This window comes from Pogonomyrmex barbatus, unplaced genomic scaffold (genome assembly GCF_055798465.1).
Source record: "Pogonomyrmex barbatus isolate J1 unplaced genomic scaffold, ASM5579846v1 scaffold3, whole genome shotgun sequence".
NCBI lineage: Eukaryota > Metazoa > Arthropoda > Insecta > Hymenoptera > Formicidae > Pogonomyrmex > Pogonomyrmex barbatus.
In genome coordinates this window covers 9,650,215-9,665,538 of record NW_028297127.1, presented here as the reverse complement: position 1 = coordinate 9,665,538, position 15,324 = coordinate 9,650,215, and the positions used below count along the sequence as shown (strand labels likewise).

At 39.4% G+C, this 15,324-nt stretch overlaps 1 protein-coding gene and 1 pseudogene across 3 annotated transcripts in view; both read right to left on the bottom strand.

Annotated features, from left to right (window-relative positions):
• Window positions 1-15,324, bottom strand: part of LOC105433428 (galectin-8) — a 420,969-nt gene that overhangs the window by 139,020 nt on the left and 266,625 nt on the right. For all 3 annotated transcript variants that reach the window (XM_089079009.1, XM_089079010.1, XM_089079011.1), the window contains exon 3: window positions 1,209-1,419. In XM_089079009.1, the coding sequence (XP_088935135.1) occupies window positions 1,209-1,419 (211 nt within the window). The remainder of the gene's footprint in view (window positions 1-1,208; window positions 1,420-15,324) is intronic.
• Window positions 1,426-8,529, bottom strand: LOC148936037 (uncharacterized; annotated as a pseudogene).

Sequence of the window (15,324 nt, the reverse complement as noted above, 5' to 3'; positions counted from 1 at the left end):
TCTACTATTTTTTAATTGTTTTTTTATTGTCGTATGTGCAATTGCATATGATAATAAAAAAATATTGAATTTACTTATTACTTACGAATACTTATTAATTACGTGAGTACGTAATCACGAAAAGTCTAAAAATTGATTTTTTTATAATAGTGTCTAAATAATTTGTTAAATGTACTTTTTTATTGTTATATGCAATTGTGCAATAATTAAAATAACCCTGACCGCTACGCACATATGCGCGCTCATTCGTCACTTTTAATTTGATTTACTATAAAAATTACTCGTTGCACACAATACTGAAGGAAAAAGTTGTTTTTTTTAGCATAAAAAATCACGTAGTGTACTCCAAATGCGGGAGTTTTGGGACACCCTGTATAACGTGTGTTTTATTAAAAGAAACATAACACGCTTAAAAATATTTTAATCAAATTTGGTTTAAAAGATGCTTAATAGATGCATAATATATGAAATTTTACAAATAATTTTCAAGCAGAAAAAGCATGTATTATGATCATATGTGACCATTTTTAATAGTTGCTTTAATTTTCATATGTTTTGATCTTCTTTTAGGTACTGTTTATTATGTTTTTTCGTTTGTGATGACACGATCTGAATAAAAAAATAAAGCAATTTTCAGTTCTAATTTCAATTTTCTACTTTAACTCCAAAACGGCTAGCTGCGTTAAAGAAACACAAAAAACACAAAATTTTAGTTTAGGAATTTAAAAAATTGTTAAAAAAGTGTACTATTCTTTAATTTCAAAAGCTTAATATGATTATCGATACGAATGCTTAGTTCTAAAAATGTTTCAATATATTAAATAATGGTTCTTAAAACTACATGTAAATACAATTTGATTAAAATATCTCTAAACGTTTTAGATTTTCTCGTTTTAGAAATTCTCATGTTTTTTTTCTCAAAGTTAATTCTGTATTTAGAAAATAAAGCACTTTACAAAATAAGACATAATTTTTATAAAGTCTTTTTTATACAATAAGCCAAAGAATATCTCTTTAAATTTCTTATACTTAGGAATCATCCTGTATAATGACATTTTTAATTATAATACTCTTCAAATTCTTGTATAGTTTCAATTAGATTACATGTACAAAAATTTAGATATTTCTTTGTCACTTTCATGTATTTTAAAGTATCATATATTATTTATTTATTTATTATAGTATCATATATTATTATTTTATTTTACCTGAAAGGCATCGTTCGTACAAAAAATCATAAGATTTATATAGATATTCCGACGAAAAATACATCTGCTGGGGCTTGTAGACAAACATGTCTCTTCTTTCTCCCAGAATCCACGTAGTTTCGTGTTTCTAACAATGTATCCTCTGTCCAGTCGTGGATTAAAATGCAAGGCAATGTTTCCAGCTGATTTGCATATTAAGTTCACGGAAAACCTAATGTATGATATCGAAAAGTAAAGAAAAATGTCAAACGCAATAAAAAACTGTTATTTGATGCGAAAAATATGTTTTATAAAAAATATTATTTTTATTAAAAAAATTTTGTAAGAAATGTTACAAAAATGTTACCAAAATTTACTTTTTTAAAAAACATAAAATATACACAAATCACATGCGCCTCATATACAGGGTGTCTCAAAGCATTTGCATCATCGCTCGTGAGAAGGTAGAAAAGAGCAAGATAAATCAAAATGTCTTATATCATTTTGCAATATTGGCAATAACTTTCGTGTTATAATAAAAATTAATAATAAATATTAAAGTCGTACAAATAAGAGCGCGCGGAAAAAAAGCGCTCGTCCGCCTGATCCATAAGACAGCCTAGCATGTCGACATTGGTCATTTGACGTTCGATGATAGGTGGGGCGCGCGCGGCAAAGGAAAAGATAGCAGCCGGCGCTCACGCTTCCTATCATGCAGAGACTCGCGTCATGTATACACGCGATTACAATTACTAAGTATTTTATGCTTACAATTATAAGTATTTTATTTTTTATAAAATCTTGTAGCTTTTTTAATAACATAATATTTATAGCTTTTTTAATAGCAATGAATGAATGAATGAATGCTTTATTGTTTTCCTTAGGGTTACTTTTGATACAGAATCCTTAACCTATTTGCAACTACTTAACCTACTTATTCTCGCAATCTATCCTCCTGCCACTTCTCTCTCTCTCTCTCTCTCTCTCTCTCTCTCTCTCTCTCTCTCTCTCTCTCTCTCTCTCTCTCTCTCTCTCTCCCTCCCCCCTTTCTCTCTCTCTCTCTCTCTCTCTCTCTCTCCGCCTCTCGTAACCCTATCCATCTTCGGGACTTCCGTTTCCGTTTACAATCTCCTTTCTTACCATCTTATACCTATCTCCTCTCTCATCCCCTCACCCTCCTTACCTCCCTCCCTTCCTTCCTCCCTTCTCACTCTTTTCACTTCCCTCATCCAACTCTCCTCCTCTCCTTCCTCCTTCAAAATTCTCCCCACTGCCTCCTGTCAATTCCCCTCCCCTCCCTCTTCGCATTCCCTGCATTTCTTCCACACATGCTTCCACGACTCTGTCTCTCCCTCACATAATCTGCATATCTTTCTCTCTTCTTCCTCCCAATATCTTCCTTCCCTTATTTCATTTCCTAGCCTAAACCTGGCCATCCTTCTCCATTTATTTTCTTCCCAGCCTTTGGTCAAATAACGCGGTATCCCCTCTCCCCTCACTCCTTTATACCATTTGCTAAATTTAGCGTTCTCTATCCTCTCCCACCTTTCTTCTCTTTGCATCCTTTTATCCTTTTTTTCCAATTCCTGCCATCCTATTCGGTCCTCTCCTCTATCTCCATCCCAATCTACTATTTGCACTCCCCTTTCCTCAAGAAACTGTCTCCTTTCTCTCTCCCATCCTGACATTTCCCTTCCTCTCAATATGCTTCCCCTCATCTTCTCCAAACACATTTGCGACAACCTCCCACCTCTGCCTCTCCTCAAATCTCACTGTCCTTCTTCCGGTTCTGCTTCTCAATTTTTCTCTCTTCATTTCCTCTCTTACTAAGTAACCTGGTGTTCTGTCTTCTACTCCTAAAACCCATCTTAAAAATCTTTCTGCATTCTCTCCACCTTTTCCTTTTCCCTTTATCCCCCATCCCTAAATTCCGCCCATACCACCGTCCATACCAGCACATCAAAAAGCCATAATTTCCTTTCCCAATCTTTCTCGAATCGTCTTTTCCCTATTCCACATACCTGCGCCATTACTGTTGCCGCCTTTTCTACCCTTTCCCTTACGTGAGCCTCCTGACTTCCATTCCTTTGCAACATATATCCCAGATATTTAAATTCTTTTACCTCTTCAATTCTTTTTCTCTTCCAATTCCACGTAGCCTTACCTCATCTTCTCCCTCCCCTCCTAAATCTCATAATCTTTGTGTTTTCCGTATTTAAAATCATTCCTTCCCATCCAAATATCTCTCCAATTCTTTTCAATATCTTTCCATCATACTCCTCATACCTCCCTCCTCTTCCGCCAACAGTACCACATCATAAGCCAACGAGTACACTCTTTCTCCCCCTAATTTCACCCCACCCCATTTCATCTTCCCCAATTCCTCTTCCAAGTCCGCGATCAGTATATTGAACAGCAAAGGGCTCAGAGGCATCCTTGTCTGAATCATCTTGCTGTCCTTCTGCTATCTGTCCTCCTATCTTCTTACCTATTCTGCTCTTTGTCTCGCACAAATCTCCTCTACTCTCTCTACTAACCCCTCCCTCACTCTTCTGTTCCTCATCGCACCAGCTCTCCTCTATCCACCGAATCAAACGCCGCCCATCCACCAATGAAACTACTACTTTCCTTCTCTTTCTTTTCACTTGTCTATTGACCAAATAATTTAATACGTATACGCTGTCCATTGTCCCCATTCCTTTTCTAAATCCCATCTGATTTGGTGGTAGGTTTGGCGATACGTATGGTTTCATCGAGAAACAATTATTGACCGGCATACCCACATTATTACGAGGATACCAAACGCGATGTTGTGATACCGGAATAATCGCCACTACTGGCCCGTGTGGGAGGTCTTCCGGCAAGATTTCTTTGTGCAATTCTGTCCACAACAAGAACGAACCGCCTTGTTACGAGAGATTTATTCACGCACGCAGAAGCCCGAGGAAACATATGCGAAGTATGCGACGGCACTTCAGACGCTCATGATGACCGATCTATTGTTTGCCAATCTGCACCCCGACTACAAAATATACATCCGTCGGGAGGATGCCGCAAACTCCCGCGCCCTGCAAGCTCGGGCGACCGAATATGAGTTGATTCAAAAACAACTCTACGGACAAACTTTACGGACCACCGGGGGGATTCAGCTGCGAAAACTAGCCGTACCACCGCAACCGCATAATCTCCGCGACCATTGTTGCCGACAGCGCGGACATACGCTTCGAGTGCCGGAGACCGCCCGTGCGATTCTACTCCCAATGCGAGAAAGAAGGGGTATTCACGCGCGAGTGTCACCCACCGGGAAACGCCAGACGGATCGAAAACATCGCGGCTACGTCTCGATCCCAGCCGTGAGCTACACCCCGCGGCCGCATCATCCACGTGCGCGACCATCCAATAGAGGCGATGATCGACACCGGATCAGAATTGTTGTTCATCGACCATACGACCGCGCGTTTCCTGAGACAACTCCGCTTCAGGCCGACAGACGAACGAAAGGTCAGGTGTGACTCGCGGACGGGACGCAGGTCAGCACAACGGATACGATTCGCGTACCACTCCACCTTCCACATCGCGTTGCATGACATACGTTCCGTATCCTACCACATACCTCGATAACGCCATGATTATCGGGATGGACGTGTGGGCAGGATTCGGGATTACCTTACGATCACCACCGCCTTACACCATCGCGTCCGAAACAACCTCGACAAAACAAAGCTGTCCGATCTCCGAGAATAAACAACTCAGAGTATTTCTCGAAGAGGAGCTGAAGAGATTTTAAAATGTCCGCGGACCGACCGAATTAATCGAACACCAAATTAAGCTTATCGATCCGACGCCAATTAAACAAAGATACCGACCGCGGAATCTGGCAATGCAAGCGATTATCGACGCGGAAGTCGATCAAATGCTGCAGGACGGTATAATCGAACCGTCAACGAGCGCGTGGAGCTCTCCGGTCGTCGTAGTCCGAAAAAAGAACGGAAAGAATTTGCATAGATTTCCGAAAGGTGAATTCCGTTACCGAATGCGACGCCTATCCGTTGCCTCAGATTACCGCCACATGACAAACTGCGCGGAGCAAAGTACCTGTCTACCATCAATCTAAAGAGCGGTTACTGGTAGGTATCTCTTGCTCCCAGCAACAGACCGATCACCGCATTCACCGTGCCGGGCTGGGGATTAATGCACTTCAAGATCATGCCGTTCGGCCTGCATTCCGTCCCGGCGACTTTTCAACGGCTGCTCGATCGCGTCATCGGATCCGAACTAGAGCCCTACGCGTTCGCCTATTTAGACGATATCATCGTTGCAAACAAGACATTTACCGAACATCTGCAGCATCTACGCGAGGTGTTTCACCGACTGCGCGCAGCCCGACTCCGCATAAATTGCGAAAAATGCCGATTCTGCGTACCGAAAACTACGATATCTCGGGCATATCGTGAATCGCGAAGAAATAAAGACTAATCCCGAGAAAACTATCGCGATCATCGATTGGCCCATCCCGCAGACCGTGAAACACATTCATCAGTTTCTCGGAATAGCCTCGTGGTATCGGCGGTTTATCCAAAATTTTGCCACTGTTGCCGCGCTGCTAACCGCGCTTACGAGGAAAAATACATGATGGAAATGGGGAGAGGAAGGACAAAGTGCATTTAACGCCTTAAAGAATAATCTAATAATCGCTCCAGTGCTGGCTTGCCCCGATTTTGCACGGCTGTTCATATTACAAACAGACGCGAGTACTGTTGGCCTCGGGGTCGTACTCACGCAATATTTTCTGGAGGGGGAACGCGTCATCGCGTACGCGAGCCAGATGCTAAACGGCGCCGAGAAAAATTATAGCGCAACCGAATTGGAATGCCTCGCGGTAGTCTGGGGAATTCGGAAGATGCGCGGATACTTAGCAAAGACTATCACGCAAATTGTGTGCCGCTACTTCTGACCGGGAATGTACCGCGACATCACCCGATACGTGCGTTCATGCGAGAACTGCCTCGCGTATAAAGTGCCGACTCGGCACCCGCCCGGAACAATGCACGCAACTGCGCTCGACCGTCCATGGCAGCAGATAACACTCGACCTAATCGAGTCTCGGGCCTTTACCGCGCTCCCTCCGCGGACATACGTGGGTTCTCAACATGCAGGACCGTTTCATAAAGTGGCTCAAGATCCGCCCCCTCCGCCACGCCACCGCCGAATCCGCTAAAAGCGATCATTTTCCGATACGGCTACCCGACTGAGATGTTAAGCGACAACGGTACGCAGTTCAAAGCAAATGAAATCGAACGATTACTCCGCGCGTTTAGGATAAGGTTTACCTTACGTCCCACACTGCAATTCGACCGAAAACCTGGTAAATCGTACCGAAAACAATGATAGCACAGTATGTGAGGCACAACCAAAAGAAGTGGGATAAAACGCTGCCTGAACTGCAGTTTGCGTTTAACACCGCTACCAACGACGCCACCGGGTATTCGCCAGCATACTTAAATCTCGATCGGGAGCCGTCCATCAGCGGTCACAAACGCTACCGTCAATAAAAAACTCGACGCCTTATGTTAACGTCTCGCAGATGCGTACAAATTCGTATTAATCTGGCACGAGCCTTCCAACAACAAGCGCGAAACTGTGACCTAAGGCAACGGGACTAGCGACCTGAGATCGTAGAGTGGGTGTGGAGCGCGACCACTCCTTCTCCAGCAAACGAGACGCATTTAACGAAACTTGCGCCTCGTTACATCGGACCCCTGGAGATAAAGACAGCCATTTCCCCCGTAATTTTTGATTTACGGAACAAGCGTGGGAAATGGTACCAGCACATCCACCTCCAAAACTTAAAACCGTCGCCCGGCGCACCAAAATTCGACAACACGCCTGCCCAAGACGAGACCGAATCCGACAACGCCGCCGAAAACGAGATCCGACAGCGCCGTCGAGCGACGACAACAACTCGATCGACGCCGAATGTGTCGGTCGTGTTCCCACCGACAAACCCCGGGCAATCGCGACAAAAAGAAGAGGCAAACCGCGTGACATCAAAATCAAACAGCATCGAGGTCCCGGAAAATTTAAGCTAGGAAATAAACAATTAACTGCCGAAAAAACTAGCTAGAGTAGAGGGAAAACGTGACCACCAGCGAACAAAATGAAAATTATTCGCTTAATCCATTAGCAAAATGGCAAGCGAAAACATCGAAGCTAGCATTCTCGAAACGATCAACGAGATCCTAGATGAGCGACCGCCGCCACACACATGTCGCGCCAGCAAGCGCTAGCGCGCCTCGCACCGCATCACGCGCCGTACCAGCAAGTGCTAATGCGCCCTGCGCCGCACCGACACCGCGCCACGCAAGCGAGCAAGTGTCCCGCACCGCGCCACGACCGTCTACAAGCGCATAACTGACCTCGCGCCGTTACCTCACCACCGAATTCCTCTTCCTATTCTTCCATATCCCCGCTCCGTTTCCTTTCCAAAAAACCAATTATATCCGATGCTTTTTCTCCGCTCCTGTGGAGAGGGATGCTATCCCCGAGATCAACCGATCCAATCGAAAATACCAAAGTCGATCTCGGTATAAAAAGGCATCGCTCTCCACAGAAAATCATCCTGTTCCGCGCTCGCCTTTTGAGAGCATCTCGAAAAAAGCAAGTATCCGAACCGATTCTGATAACAAGCCTGAGATCTGTTGCGGTCCTCCCCAGTGCGCCAAGGTTTAGCCGAAAACCATCTTCAAACCCTCGCACGGCAAGCCGAGAGCTGCTGGGGTCTCCCCAGCGCATTGAGTCCGCTCGAGCCGACTCCGTCGTCGCCGAATTCTATCCGTCCACCAATACAACCGTACTCCAGGGATGCCATTTCATGTACAATTGCAGCCACGCTACAGCACGTGGGGAGGGGATAGGCTGGCATACTAGCGCGAGCGCTCGTCCGTGTACGCTCTTCGGCCAGCTTTGAGTGGTCGGAGAGAAGGAGTACCGACAATTGTTGTCTTCTTCTTTCTCGAGAACCGCTGATTGAAAGCTGGTATCTCATGATACGAATTAACCATGCGAGGCGCGATGCCATTGTCGATTATTTTTACACTTTTATACATTTATTTCATTAATTTAATAACATTATTACAATATATTTTTTTCACATGTAAATAAAAAATTAAAATTTGTAAATACAAAAATTCACTCTTGGCCAATATATACGCTTTTTATTTGCAAAAAGTAATTATTATATTAAAAAAAATCTATTGCAGTCTTATAAAGATATTTAGATATAACTATTAAAAACTGAATAAATATATAAATAAATATATAAATAAACAATATATATATATATATATATATATATATATTATATATATTTATATATTATATAGATATTATATATTATATATATATATATATATATATATATATATAATATATTAGGTGTATAAAAAAGTTCTGAGCTTTAGATTTCATACAATCGAAATAATAATTTAAATTTTATATATCTTCCCGCCCTTTTGCGGTTTTAAAGCGTTGACATTTGGTCTTCTAAAATGCCATACGGTTTGGCGTTTGATGCACATAACCTCAAAAATCAGTAGTGTTCACGATGGCAATAACAAAAGAGCATATTCGATTTTCCATCCACTTCGCGTTTCATTTGAAGAAAAATGCTGCTGAAGCCACTGCAATGATTTGTGCTGCATATGAAGAGAACGCTGTAAGTCATACTACATGTAAAAGATGGTATCAAAAATTTCGCCAAGGAGATTTTAGTCTTGAAGATGAACTGCGTGCTGGACACCCTCAAAAGATTGAAACGGACGAATTGCAAGCACTGCTGGATATAAACTTTGCGCAAACTGAAAAGGAGCTTGCAGAACAGCTTGGCGTTACGCAGCAAACCATTTCCATATGTTTACATACGATGGGAAAGGTTCAGAAGGAAGTCAGATGGGTTCCGCATGAATTGTCCGAAGACAACAAAAATCGTCGGCGTGACACTGCACTCACTTTGCTTTCAAAATTTCGGAAAAAAGATTTTCTGCACAAAATCATTATAGATGATGAAAAGTGGATTTTTTATGATAACCCTAAACGTAGAAAATCATGAGTTGACCCTAGTCAACCGACATCGACGCCAAAGCCCAATATCCACGCCAAGAAGATTTTGCTCTGTATCTGGTGGGATTGGAAAGGTGTTGTATTACGAGTTGTTACAACCTGGTGAAACAATCACGACAGACCGCTACCAACAACAATTGATCAATTTGAGCGATGCATTAGAAGAAAAGAGGTCATTTACTGGCCAAGGACGTCGTAAAGTGATCTTGCTTCATGACAATGCTCGACCACATGTTGCGAAAGCGACTCAGGACCATATCTTTGCGTTAGGCTGGGAACTTCTCCCGCACGCGGCGTATAGCCCAGACATGGCGCCTTCCGATTACTACCTATTCCGGCCGCAGCATCATTTGGCTGATACACATTTCGTGAGATTTGAAGAGATACGAAAATGCATTGATGACTTTATCGCTTCAAAGCCGGTGAACTTCTATCGTCAAGTAATTCGCAAACTATCCGAAAGATGGCAAAAGGTCGTTGATGCAAACGGGGAATATTTCGCTGATTAATATTTTTTTGTTTGTTTATGAATAAAGATTGAATTTTCCAAAAAGGCTCAGAACTTTTTTGTACATCTAATGTACACCTACAAATAAATATATAAAATATTATAAATATTAGATCTATTATTATATAAAAAGGAGTTGCTGAATATAAAAAAGCTATATATTTTTATGATAACTAATAATAAATAGTAGTAATAAAACTAATATGCAGTAGTAATAAAACTAATAACTGATATGAATATCAATCGCAAAAAGAAATTCAAATTATGTTAACATTCTTATCTTTTCATTATTGTTATTAGTTTTTAAATGTTTAATGCTTCTTTGATAAGTTTTTATTAAAAAAAGTATTAATTATTCTTTTTAATAAAAATTTATCAAAGAAGCATTAAACATTTAACAACAAATAACAATAATGAAAAGGTAAGAGTGCTGACATAACCCACTTAAATTTATTTTTGCGATTGATATATTCTTTTTCATATCAGCTATTAGTTTTACTATTATCAATTATATTTATTAAATAAATTTAATAATATTAATATATTCTTTATAATAATTGTGAATATATGTATATATGCTGTTGCTGCTGCTATGCTGCTGCTGCTGCAGTTGTTTCTGTATAAAAAAAACATTTTTGTTGAAAAATCTAAAAATTACAAATTAACCAGATACAGATCTGGAAATAATTTTATTGGGCCATCAATTATTATGTATATATTATATTATTATGTAGGACACTTAAATATAATAATGATGTTCACAAATTTTTTGATCTAGCAACCTAGAATCTAGATTTGAATATAACAGATTTGAATATAACAGATTTCACAGATAATGATTTTAAAGATCCAATAAAATTATTTACATATCAGTATCTGTTCAAATTTTTATATTTGTCAATAAAAGCGTTTTTTCTCCTTACTAGCAAGTTTATTTACTCCCGTAGTAGCTCCCGTTTACTATAATTGCTCATGCTGTTCTCTTAACTGCTGCATCTGCAGCTCATGCTGTTTTTGCTGCTGTTGCAGCATATCAGCAAACTTTTTCTTTTGATCTGTAAAATACATAAACTATATAATAGTAACATTATTATACTACTGATAACTTAGATTGATAATGATAAAATTTTAATATACTTTATTATCATGTGCATATTGACATGTAAATATTACAGTCATGATTTTGTATCAATATTGTTTATTTTCTTAAAATAGAAATAAAATATTAGTAAATGTGATGTGTGCGTTGCGTGCGTGCGTGCGTGTGCGTGCGTGTGTGTGTGTGTGTGTGTGTGTGTGTGTGTGTGTGTGTGTGTGTGTGTGTGTGTGTATATGCATTTTTTCGAATACAGAACGTAACATTATAACGTTCTCTTTCGCATATAAATAATACTAATATCAAATCGAAAAATTTCACACACACACATACACACACAAAAACGCACGCACGCACGCATGCACGCAGGCACATGCACGCACACGCACACGCACGCACATGCTAGGTGCGTGTAAAGTTTGGACATCTAAAACTTTTATCTCTTATCTCCCTAAATTCCTAAACCTAATGTAAAGTCTGGACACCTAAGACTTCTATCTTTTATCTCTCTAAACCCCTAACCCTTTAGACTTTCTATTTCGATTTTGTACTTTCTATGTTTTCAAGCCCTATATAAGACAATACGAAAAGCCCGGAAAAGTCAGTCATTATGCTGTCAGTGCGGCTTACAGTTCTCTAAGATAGCATATTCAATATTATACTCTAAGAACTATTGTAAAATTATTGTAAGACATAAGTAAAGTAAAAATTATTTTTTTTGAACTCATAAACATCGCGTATCTTACAACGCAGGCACATGCAGGCACACGCATACGATAATGAAGCATATTAAATTATAATGCTGATAAAGCATTATCAGCATTATAATTTAATATGCTTCATTATCGTATGCGTGTGCCTGCGTGTGCCTGCGTTGTAAGATACGCGATGTTTATGAGTTCAAAAAAAATAATTTTACTTTACTTATGTCTTACAATAATTTTACAATAGTTCTTAGAGTATAATATTGAATATGCTATCTTAGAGAACTGTAAGCCGCACTGACAGCATAATGACTGACTTTTCCGGGCTTTTCGTATTGTCTTATATAGGGCTTGAAAACATAGAAAGCAGATAATGTGATTTATAAATTAATTTCTTAAACAATAATAAATTGTGACTAACCTGTCATTGCACAAGCGGCGTCGAGTTTATGCTGCTCGCTGTGTCGCCGAATACGAAAGAAATAACGATCTCGATTTTCCATTTTTATCTCATGATGCGCGACGATTTCATTCTTTCGATGACTTCGTGTATCGTCTTTCAGTCACATCGTGTATCGTGTCCCATACATTATCATCTTGACTTTTTAATATTCAAGAATATATTCGACATTAAAAGGTATAGCTTTCCATATACACATTTATATACATATATATATATACACATATACGTATACGCGAGAGACGATTTAGGATCGCAAAATATTTTAACGAATAACAGAATTCTGATCTCTTTCCGTGACACACGCATACATATAATTTTCATATTATATTTTTATTTTTCTTTTTATCTTTTTTCGATTTTTTTGTCCTTTTATAATTGATATGGAAATGTGTGACGAATCAATCAAAAAACGTAAGCGAAGTTTTATAAAAGCTTGGTTTACTGATAATAGATATCAATCATGAATACGCGAAGTACTAGGTAATAATAATCAGTATCACATATGCAATAAAAATTTTTCATGTAGTTCATTAATTTCTCCCCATGCAGATTCTGCATATCATAAAAATAATAAAAAAGGATCATCATTATCTAACAATGATGAAAAATAAAAAAAATATATCTCAACCAGTTTTTCAACAAAAATGGTTAGATATCAAAGAATTTAAATGTTGGTTACGAGAAGTACCTAACAATGCAAGTTTATCTTTTTGTTCCATTTGCAATAAAACTATTGCTGGTGGTTTAGCACAAATATTTCGTCACACAGAATCCAAAGGACATTTAGATAAATACAAAAGTTTCATTGAGATAAATAAATCAAATCAAAATTTGCAAACGAAAGATAATGAATCACTTTTGTCGTTTGATGAGCGTAAAAAGTTAGTAGAAATTAGATGCCGCATCAATTGCCGACAAAAATATTTCTCATCAAACTGCAAAAGAGATTCTTCAGTTTTTTCAACATATAGGAAAAGATCCTAATATATTAAAAAGCATGAATATAAGTCGTACAAAATGTAAAAATATTATTACAAACGTTTTATGCCCAATTGAAACGGAATGTGTCGTTAACAAAATTCAGAACACAAAATTTTCAATATTTATTGACGAAACGTCTGATATTTGTAATACTAAATGGATGACTTTTATGATACGATACGTTGACCCAGACATTAGATGTTCGTTCACAATTAGTTAAATTAATTAATATTGATCCCAAAGATTCCAGCGCAGAAAAATTGTTTCAAGCATTTAAATGTGAAATGTGGAAAATGAAAATACCATTTTTAAATATTATTATAGCCCTATCATGCGACAATGCGTCTGTCATGATAAGATAATTTTCATCATTTAAAAAAAATTAGAAGAAGTATGTCCACATGTGTTTATTAACATTTACATGCCCTTGCCATTCCGCCGTATTAATCGCGCATGCTGCATGTAATAAAATATCAGAATTTTGCGAAGAATTTTTTCGAAAAACTTCTAGTTTTATTATCAATAGTCCCAAACGATTATCTGTTTACAATGAAATTTCTGAATGTTTCCAAGAAACAAATCACAAATTATTAAAATTATGTGATACACGCTGGCTTTCTCATTACTTATGTGTAGAAAGACTTCTGGAATCTTGGGAAACAATTAAATATTTTTTGAAATGATTGCAAGTGAAAAAACACAACGTGGAGAACATCTGTTGTCTATAATGGGTAATATTGAAACAAAAGCCTATTTTCTTTTTTTGAAATACGTTTTAAATTTCTTTAATGCATTCAATACATTTTTTCAAGCATCAAAAACACGAATTCATTTATTGCAGCCAAAATCTTTACAGTTTCTTTTTCAAATTTGCCGAAACTTTTTAAAAAATGAATATTTAAAACCTTTTTCTGTAAACACAGTTTTCTTTTCATCAGAGAATCACAAAATTCTTCATAAAATTAATTTAGGTACAAAATATCTTTAGACGAAGAATATCTTTACGAATTATTGATGCAAGGACACGAAGACGCAGTTACAACTGTTCGAAAAAATTGCTTGATGTTTTATGTAATTTATAACGACACCCGATTCACCCCCCTCAATTATTAACAATGTTAAAACGTCCCCGATCGATCAACCGTCGGGGCGCCGACACGGCGATCCTTCCGCGATCCCACCGTCGCGAAAAGCCCGTCGAACAACGGACGCGGCAAACCGGAGATCACGCGGCTTCACGTGCGCGTTGCGTGGACCAACGCGCACACGGTAAGGCCACCACCGCCGGTCCCGCTACCGACCGCGCCATCGAACATCCTCGCGGAATTCCCGAGCGCGTTCGGCGAATTATCGCGAGGATTCCGACAAAGACATCCCCCGGAACTACCCCGACCCGAGTTCGGCCGACCCGTACCCGACGACTCCCGACCGATGGCCGGATCGGGTATATTAGGCGATTCCGGGAGATAATCGAGACCTATCTCCGGCGAGACAGTAATCAGTCCAGTACTGCTCTCGATATTCCCAGTCATCTCCAAAAGCGATCTAGGGTGCTACCTATCGTGCCAGGAGTTTCTGGCCGATCACTCCTCTAAATCCACCAGCGCACAAGTATTCACAGGTTGAGGAGCTTCTCAATCTGGGCTCCAAAAAGTAAGCCCTTGTGCACATCTTCCTCTGACGATCGAGAAGCAGGGAGCTTCCTGCATCGAAGCGTCATAGCACTACACACAGCTGATCCGTCCAAACAAGACGGCCGAACTCCCCGCGCACCGTCGCGCCCGCGCCGCGCCTATCGAGGAACGCGCCGAATTCGGAGAACCGACCGCGAGCCGAGCGATTATATAATAATTAGAAACCACGCGTCTTTTCGCCGTACCAACGGCGAAATACCGAAAGGTACATGTAAATACTGTACATACAAAAACCACAGCCAGTCGGTATTATAAATATAAACCTAGATATATAAAGAGACACGATATTTTATTTCTCGTACCGAATCCTGACCATATCCGACCGACGCTATCCCGCAAAACTCGATCGACGCGAAGATAGAGACGTTTTAAACTACTGCAGAAGAAATTCGTAAAAGATTACCGATAAATAATCAATTTTTATTAAAATTACAAGTTTTTAGATCTTTTGTAAGCTTATTCAATACTGATAGAGAAACTTCATTTAATGATGTTTCTTTTACCAGGTGTATGCATAAGTTTTTTCCGGTTTAACTAAGAGATGTCGCCAGTGAAAAGTACGCAGCGTATTAA